Source organism: Fukomys damarensis, unplaced genomic scaffold (genome assembly GCF_012274545.1).
Source record: "Fukomys damarensis isolate Sample0158 unplaced genomic scaffold, DMR_v1.0_HiC HiC_scaffold_37, whole genome shotgun sequence".
Lineage (NCBI taxonomy): Eukaryota > Metazoa > Chordata > Mammalia > Rodentia > Bathyergidae > Fukomys > Fukomys damarensis.
In genome coordinates, this window is record NW_022900949.1 from 7,132,136 (window position 1) to 7,140,807 (window position 8,672).

Below are 8,672 nucleotides of genomic sequence, written 5' to 3' on the forward strand. Positions count from 1 at the left end.
GAGCCGCAGATCCTCAAGCTTCTGCCTGTTCGCAACCCGGCTGGGTCCCCGCGCGTCCTGCTCAGGTGAGCGGGGGATCCTTAGGCAGATCCAGGACCAGGGAATTAGTGGGGTCGAAGCCACAGGCTCGCGGGGAGGTTCTGAGGATCCATAACGCAATACAAAAGGTAACAGAGCGAGGGAGCCACTGGGTCGCTGTAGGTCACGCGTGTCCCAAAACCTGGTCGCACCTGGGCACGCTCTTCTAAGTGCATTTCCGGTCAACACGGAAATCCGCCCGGCTTCCTCTTTTGCCTGAGCGATCACAAATCGGGTCGTGGGCCTCCCTCTTTTAAACTCTTTCTAACAGCTACTCCCATTTCGCGGCACCCAGGTTAAAATTCAGGAGGCAGCCGGGCATGGTGGCGCACACGCCTGTAATCCCAGCGCTCTGGGAGGCTGAGGCCCGAGGATGACAAATTCAATCCTAGCCCGGGCAGGCGGGTTGGGGATACAGCTCAGTACGAAGGCCTTGGGTTCGGTGCGCAGTTATCGATAAAAAGGAGACGGAGACGCAGACACAGACTGTCTGTCTCACCACCAGCTTAGGACCCGGAGTCCACCCGTGTCCATGTTGCCAGGGCAGAGCAGAAATCGCTCCCTCCCTCCTCTGCCAATGTTTCCCAGCCGCTTTTCTTCTCCCTTCCTTTTACCCTGCCCAATAAATTATCCCAAAGGACTCGGAGGCAGGAGGGTGACAAAGTTGGCATGTGGCTGACCTGTCCCCACCTTGAGCTCTCCAAACAGATGAGAGCCTCTCAGACACACACCTCCGATTCCACCGAGGAGGGGCTTGCAACAGAGCAGCCTGAGAGATTCAAAGATGAAGCAGCAGGGCCTGGCCCAGCTGACAAATAGGAAGTGTACAGGTATTCAGAACACACCTGGCTTCAGGTATGCAGCACCTGGAGCCAGCTCCCTGCCCAGCTACCCGCCCTGAAAGCTGCCCAGGGCTGAACCGGGAACCTCCTGTCCCTGCCTGGCCTGTAGCCTTCTGACTCAGGAAGCAGGAATCCTGGTTGCTATTCTCCTGCCAGCCTCACCCCAAACTCACAAGACTTTGGCAGGTGGGGAGAGAAAGGAGCAGACTGTCTGCCCCTCCTGTCCAGACACATGAGACACACCAGCCCTGGGGTCGATGGGACGATCAAGGGATTACCAATGTGTCTGAGTTCAAATTTGACCGTAATAATAATGAAATGCACAGGGTTCAAAACATGAGAAGAAACTGCAATCACACAGTTGCACATTTTCCTAAAATGTGACCTTCTTAAAAGAATGATCTTGGGCTGGGGAATTAGCTCAGTAGTTCTGCCTCCTGCCTTACAAGCACAAGGACCCGAGTTTGATCCCTGGTACCAAAAAAAAAAAAAGAAGAAGAATGATCTTTTGCAGGGCCAGGGATTTAGTTCAGTGGTGCCACACCTGCTTCACAAGTGCAAGGTCCTGAGGTCCTGAGTTTGACTCCCTGTGCCACAGGGGGGAAAAGGGGGACTAACAGATGGAGAGTGAGAGGGGAGTTGGGAGAGGCAGGGTCTCATTATAGTTGAGCCTGACCTGGAACTCACTGTGTAGTCCAGGCTGGTCTCGAACTCACAGGGATCCTCCTGCCTCAGCCTCCCGAGTGCTGGGCCACCACGCCCGGCAGGAAGGGGATTTTAAACATTAAGATATGTTATGTCATGTACCCCTGTGATGATTGAATGTAATCATTATGTAGTGATAAGCATAAATATTTAAAAAGTGTAGCTCAGTGCTAGAGCACCAGCATGGAGCTGTAAGTAAGGCCCTGAGTTCAATTCCCCAGCACCACTTTTTTTTTAAAAAATTGAAAAAGAAAAAAAATGGCAGTAGATGCTAGTGTGATGGGTTCAATCCTCATGGCCTGAGAATCCCTGCCTGGATTGCTCAGAAGCTGTGCATGTTTGTAAATTGAATTCCCCTTCCTGTCTTCCCCTCCCTTAACCAAAGAACCAACCAGTTAGCTTCCCCCATAACCCTGATCATCTTTACTCATCAACACCTTGCTTGCCGGCCCTTGGAGAAGTTTGACTCCAACACATGAACCTTTTCCACATCTGCCCTTGGTTTCATTTCTCCACCTAGCGCTCTGAGACGTAGTACCAGGAATCAAACTCGGGACCTTGCACTCGTGAAGCAGGCCGTGGAACCACTGAGCTAAATCCCTGGCCCATATAACATATATACTTTTTTTTTGGTGTTTTGAGACAAGGTCTCACTATGTAGTTGAGACTGACCTGGAACTCACTGTGTAGCCCAGGCTGGTCTCGAACTCACAGTGATCCTTCTGCCTCAGCCTCCCGAGTGCTGGGATGACAGGTGTGCGCCACCATGCCCGGCAACATATATACTATTTATAATTTATTTTTGCATTATATATAAATATATGTGTAAATAAATATTGTTTATGTATAAGAATACACGAAACTTAAGTGACTCAAGCCAGCTGTTAGAAATAAAATATATATTCTTTTTATCTGTATGTATCTATTCTGGAATACATTTAGTTTATGTGTACACACAAGTATACAATCTGGAGGGTGGGCAGTCTGAACATAGCTCAGTGGTCACACACATGCTTAGCATCCCTGAGGCCCTGCACACACACTCGTGAACATATTCATAAAACTTGGCTACGAGCAACCTGGTTAACTTAGAATAATATATGCCCTGTGTGTTTACATGACATTTATTTAGCCACCTCATGACACAGTTGTGTTTTTAAGGTGTGGCCAGAACTTGGGCTGCCACGTGCACAATGGAGAGGAGGGTGGAAGGGGCTGACCCAGGGAACAGGGCTAATTGCTCCCATTTTCCAGATGTGGAAGACTGAGTCCTGTTAAAAGTGCACAGAGCCCAATCCAGAAACGCTCTGCCCCCAAGGGCTCCATGCAGACGCCACAGGATGGAGAAGACCTCGCCCACCAACCCTGGTACCATGGTACCCTGTCCCGGCAGGTAGGACCGTACCCACCCCACTGGAGGGGGCCTCCTCCCCACCCCCAGGCCAGGAGACTCAAGGGTCCTGCCCGAGGGAGTCAGGGACAAGGTCTATGGGACAGGAGGCTGGGGGACTGAAGACTGTTGAAGCTTGCTTGGCTCCTATCAATTTCAGTGATTGCTTTCTTGGGCTGGTGCTGGAGACTGACGAGGCCCTAATGCCCCAAAGTATCTTCTGGTCCTTCCTGTTTCTTCCTCCAGGCCCTGTCTCTCTCCTGGCACCTCTGTCTCAACCCAAGCCTCCCCAATCCAACTCCAAATCAAGGCTCACATCCTCAGGATCCTGGGTTACTGACATCCACTTTAATCTCGGGGGGCAGTATAGCTTGGTGGTTTAAATCCTGTGCCCTCCAGCATGATATGCTGGGTTCAAATTCCAGTCCCGTGACTTATATTCTATGTAATCTTGGACAAGGCATTTGACTTCCCTGAGTCTCTGTGTCTCCATCTTTGGAAAGGGGCCAATAGTACCTCCTACTAGTCTTAAGGGTCTATTGAGTTCTTCATGTCTATTTCTTTGGCTCTCCAGATAAGGGTGGTACATTTGTCACTGAATTTATTAATCTGTTCCCAGCCTTCATCTCCCACTCTGCTTTGGCTCCATCTAAGGTCTCAGCCCTCCTACCCACCACAGTTGGCATAAGATTGCTTGCAAACTTTTATAAAGGGAGGATTAGAGGGCCGCACTCTGGAAAGAGGCAGCCAATGACTTGTCTTGAATTCACACTTGCAAAGCAAGCCCCGGTCATTCGGTCAGGGTGGACATTGCATTGGGCAGCATTAGCTAGTGACTATGACAAACAGTACCAAGACACCAACAGCTAAACACAATCATCATTCATGAGCTCATTCATATCACAGCCCAGGGTGGTTGAGGAATGGGGACAGGAACCTTCATAACTCAGTCAGGAGCCAGGTCCATCTTGACTTCACCATCCTGCAGGGCTTTGGAGATGTCCAGCTGACAGAAGACAGAACCCGTACGATTGTGCAGGAGAGTTTCCTCAGCCCTCATCCTATTGGCCAGATCTGGTCACATGATAGTGCTAACTGCAAGGAAGTCTGGGAAGTGTGGTCCACATGGGTGACCACAAGAAAATGGGAAATGGTTTGTTGCAAAACCTCCCAGACTCTACCTGCCACATGAGTTTCGCTGGGGTGGCTTTTACTGGGTGGGAAGAAGTCACCATTAACAGCTAGGTTCATCCCCACACCCCTGCCAACTGTCCTCTATTCTCAGAAGGCTGAAGCTCTTCTTCTCCAAGATGGTGACTTCCTGGTTCGCACCTCTGGGTCCCGTGGAGACCACCCCGTGATCTCATGCCGCTGGCGGGGGTCTGCTCTGCATTTTGAGGTGTTCCGCGTGGCCCTGCGTCCCCGACCAGGCCGACCTGCAGCCCTCTTTCAACTGGAGGATGAGAGGTTCAGGAGCATGCCAGCACTGGTGCGCAGCTACGTGACGGGCCGGCGCCCACTGTCCCAAGCCACAGGGGCTGTGGCCTCCAGGCCCGTGGTCCGGCAGGGGCCTCTCCGGCGCAGCTTTAGCGAAGACACCCTTCAGGGCAGCCCAGCTCAGACCGAGTCTTTCAGGTACCCACAGACTGTCTACCTTTTTGAGAGCACCCGACACCCCCTGCGTTTCTCCGCTTGTATGAGGAGCAGTCCTAGAGATTGTGTGTGGGGGGTGCCCTTGTTATGCTGAGTCCACAGTTCTCTCCCACCTTGGTCCCCTAGGGCTAGGAGGTGGAGCAACAGCCAACCCGCCGGCTTGGATCATACAGGTCAGGCCACAGAAGCCCACTCAGGACCAGGTGAGCATCTATCGGGGCCTCTGGAGGCTCAGAGATTGGCTCTGCCCCTTCGCAGTTATGTGATCTTGGGCAAGTGGTTTAACCTGTTGGGAGACTCAACTTCTTGCTCAGGAAAATAGAGACAATAATGTTCTCCAGGCAAGCACTTAAAAATGTGTGTTTATAGTCGGTCCAGTACTCTGGGAGGCTGAGGCCGGAGGATCACAAGTTCACACCCAGCTCAGACAACTTAGTAACTTAGTAAGATGCTGTTTTGAAAAAAATAAACACAAAGGGGCTAGGATATATCAGTGGGTAAGAAAGACCAAGATCCCAACCAAGCATAGCCAACATTCTATCAACAGACTGATCCATCAAAATAAGAGAAGCGTGTGATGCTTTGGGATCAAATCTAAAAGTAGAAGAGAGTAGGGGAAAGTGACAGGTGGGGGTGGATCTGGATTTGGGATTGTAAATAGTGGTCCAGAAAGTCCCCATTGAGAAAGGCTTGAAGACGGTGATGAAGGAAAGAATAATGCAGATGACTGAAGTTGACAATGGACCAGGAAGCAGGAACAGACAGTGCAAAGGTCCTGAGGTCAGAACAAGTGTTTGGATTGTTCACTCAAACACAGATGAATGTAACTGAAACAGTGAAAATAGGGAGGTTTAAGAGAGGCTTTGCTGCTTGATTGCTAGGGCTGTATTGGCTAGTGTGAGAGGACTTCGACCGTTACTTGAGTGAGCTGGGAATTTGGGGAGGCTTAAAATCCCTAAAACAAAGCCTATTTAAATGTTTAGTAAATGGTCTCTCAAAAATCTTGTTACCTTTTTGCGATTTCCTTCTTTTGTGTGTGTGTGTGGTACTGGAGATAGAACCCAGGGATAGTGTACCACTGAGCTATAGCCCCAACCCTATTTATTTATTTTTGATACAGGGTCTCACTACGTTGCCCACAAGGGACTCAGATTTGCAATCCTCCTGCCTCAACTTCCCTAAGTGCTGGAATTACAGGCGTGTTTCACCACTCCCAAAATACTAATGACCCTGCATGTATACATGCTACTTGCTCAAAAACGACATCGTTTGAAAGGTTAATGAAGGCTGGGGATTTAGCTCAATAGTTCTGCCACCTGCCTTGCAAGGTCACAAGTTTGATCCCCAGTACCCAAAACGGCAACAACAACAAAAAAGAAGGGTCAAACGAGTTCAGATTCTTTGATATCTTTGTAGTTTTGTGAATTCTCAGATTTTTGATCAGTTCACACATCACACAGAGGCAAAAGCATTTACAGTACAGTATTCTGAATCCACCAAAACTGGCTCCTTAGGTTTGCTTTGGTTATTCTGGGGTCCTTTTGCTTCCATATAAATTTGAGGATTTTTTTTTTCCTCGTTTGGTGAGGAACACTGTTGGTATTTTCCTTAGGATCGCACTAAGTGTATATATCCATTTTGGAAGCATGACCATTTTGATAATATTGGTTCTGGTTCTATCTGTCCAGGAACAGGAAGTATCTTTCCATTTTCTAATGGCTTCTATCTTTTTGTTGTTGCTGTTGTTGTTTTCTGAGACAGGGTCTCACTATGTAGTTGAGACTGTTCTGGAACTCACTGTGTAGCCCAGGCTGGTCTCAAACTCACAGCAATCCTCCTGCCTCAGCCTCCAGAGTGCCAGGGTTACAGATGAGCACCACCACACCCCGCCACTTCTATCTTTTTAAAAGAATAGTATAGCTTTTGTTCTAGAGGTCTTTCATTTCCTTGGTTAGATTAATTCCTAGGTTTGTTGGTTTATTTATTTATTGGTACCAGGGCTCAAACTCAGGACCTTATGATTGTGAGGCAGGCAGCAGCACCAGTGAGCTAAATCCCTGACCCTTTAATATTTTTTTGAACTACTGTAAATGGGATTGTTTTCCTGACTTTCTCAGTGGGATCATCGTTGGTCTACTCACCTTGAGAACACAATGTTAAAAGAAATAAATTAGATTTTGGAGGGTAGATATTGCATGGTTTCTTTTATATGAGAATCCCACCGTATAAATAATTAAAGAACAAAATAAAAGGCAGATGATAGGAAACAAAGACGTAGACACCGTGGAGATGGGAAGAGAATTCTGGGGAAAGGGGAAGGGGGAAGAGGAAGTGAAAAGGACCAAAATTCCTTATGTTACCGGGTGTGGTGGTGCACGCCTGTAATCCTGGCACTCGGGAGGCTGAGGCAGGAGGATCGCTGTGAGTTTGAGACCAGCCTGGGCTACACAGTAAGTTCCAGGTCAGCCTCAACTACACAGTGAGACCCTGTCTCAAAAACCAAAAAAAAAAAGTGTTATGTGTATGTGCCACTTCCACACGATACGTATAGTTATGTACTACACATATTAATTTTTAAAACTCACAAATGACAGAAGTGTTGAAATCGGTTTCAAACTGGTGTGCTGGTGTGTATTATCACTCGCACAGAAGAAGCTGCTGAAGTTCAAAGCTGTGCGGGGATTGGCCAGGAGCCCCATTACTGGCTGATGATGAGTGGACGAGGCGAGGGGCAGCTGGTCGACTCCCGCCCACCCTCCCCCGACCCAGCTGTCTTCTCTGTGGGCCCCAGGAGCCCGCACCGCACCCGCATCTGCCCTGCTCCGGATGGGCAGTGACCCCACGTTGCTGAAGGTCCCAGCTCCCTTGAGGTCCGTCGCTGACAGCCTCAGAGCTTCCGATGGGCAGCTTCACGCCAAGGCGCCAAGCAAGCCTCCCCGGACACCCTCACTGACGCTTCCGGATGCCCCTGGGCTGCCCCCAACGTACTGTGAGCTGGTGCCCCGAGTGCCCAGAGCCGGGGGAACACCCCCTGGCCACAGCTGTTCAGAGCCGGAGGCCCCATGGTGGGAGGCTGAAGAGGAGGAAGAGGAGGACGGGTGTTTTGCAAGACCACAGAGCGAGGTGTCTTTTTGCCCTCCTGACAACCCCTTCTGCCTGCTGGGTGCCCACAATCGGCCCCTGGACCCCACAGTGCTGCGTGTTCTCCGGGGCTTGCTCCTGGAGCACCATGCAGAGGGCACCGCCCTCCACCTGCTGTTGGTGGATTGCCAGGTGGGTCGCCCGCCCCGTCCCTCCTCTGCAGGGCTGGGGTTGCGGCCTGCAAACGGACTCTGAGCCCCTGGCCTCCTTGTTGCTCCCCCCGCAGGCTGCAGGCCTCCTGGGAGTTACCAAGGCTCAGCAAGTGGCCATGGGGGTCCGCTCTGGCCTGGAGCTACTCACCCTTCCCCATGGGCATCGTTTGAGGTTGGAACTGCTGCAGAGGTGAGCCGGCAGCCTGGAACCTGGAGTAGGTGGGGGGTCTGGAGTCCCCGAACACCTCCCCGTTCCTGGCAGCCGCAGGAGGGGAAGAAGGGGCCGGGCGGTGCCACTACCAGTGCCCGTCACCCTCGCATTACCCACCTCCCCACTGCCCCCAGACCCTTGCCCTCCACCTCTGCAGGTTGGAGACCCTGGCGCTGGCGGGAGCGCTGGCTGTCTTGGGGTGCTCAGGGCCGCTGGAGGAGCGCGAGAAAGGAGGCAGGCTCCCTTCTGTTCCGCAGGTGTCACGGTTGGAGTGCACGTGGCGCCAGCTCCGACGGAGCCACACAGAGGCTGCGCTGGCCTTCGAGCAGGAGCTAAAACCGCTGATGCGGGCTCTGGATGAGGGTTCAGGTGAGGGGCGATCTGGGGCTTGGCGTTGCCTGGACCCCTGGAACTGCAGCTGCGATCTCAGCCCAGGCCTAGGCCGGCCCCAAGCCCCACCCCCCCATCCTAACCTTCGTATCCCCCTCCCCCACGCCGGC

The 8,672-nt window shown here is 51.4% G+C and overlaps 1 protein-coding gene across 1 annotated transcript in view; it reads left to right on the forward strand.

Annotated features, from left to right (window-relative positions):
• Positions 1-6: 6 nt before the first annotated feature.
• The window catches only part of Sh2d3a (SH2 domain containing 3A), a 10,024-nt gene continuing 1,358 nt past the window's right edge, over positions 7-8,672 (forward strand). Inside the window, exons 1-7 of the mRNA XM_033759600.1 lie at positions 7-65; positions 2,880-3,018; positions 4,301-4,650; positions 4,795-4,871; positions 7,460-7,941; positions 8,036-8,151; positions 8,330-8,649. Of these exons, the coding sequence (XP_033615491.1) occupies positions 2,950-3,018; positions 4,301-4,650; positions 4,795-4,871; positions 7,460-7,941; positions 8,036-8,151; positions 8,330-8,649 (1,414 nt within the window). The 5' untranslated portion in view covers positions 7-65; positions 2,880-2,949. The remainder of the gene's footprint in view (positions 66-2,879; positions 3,019-4,300; positions 4,651-4,794; positions 4,872-7,459; positions 7,942-8,035; positions 8,152-8,329; positions 8,650-8,672) is intronic.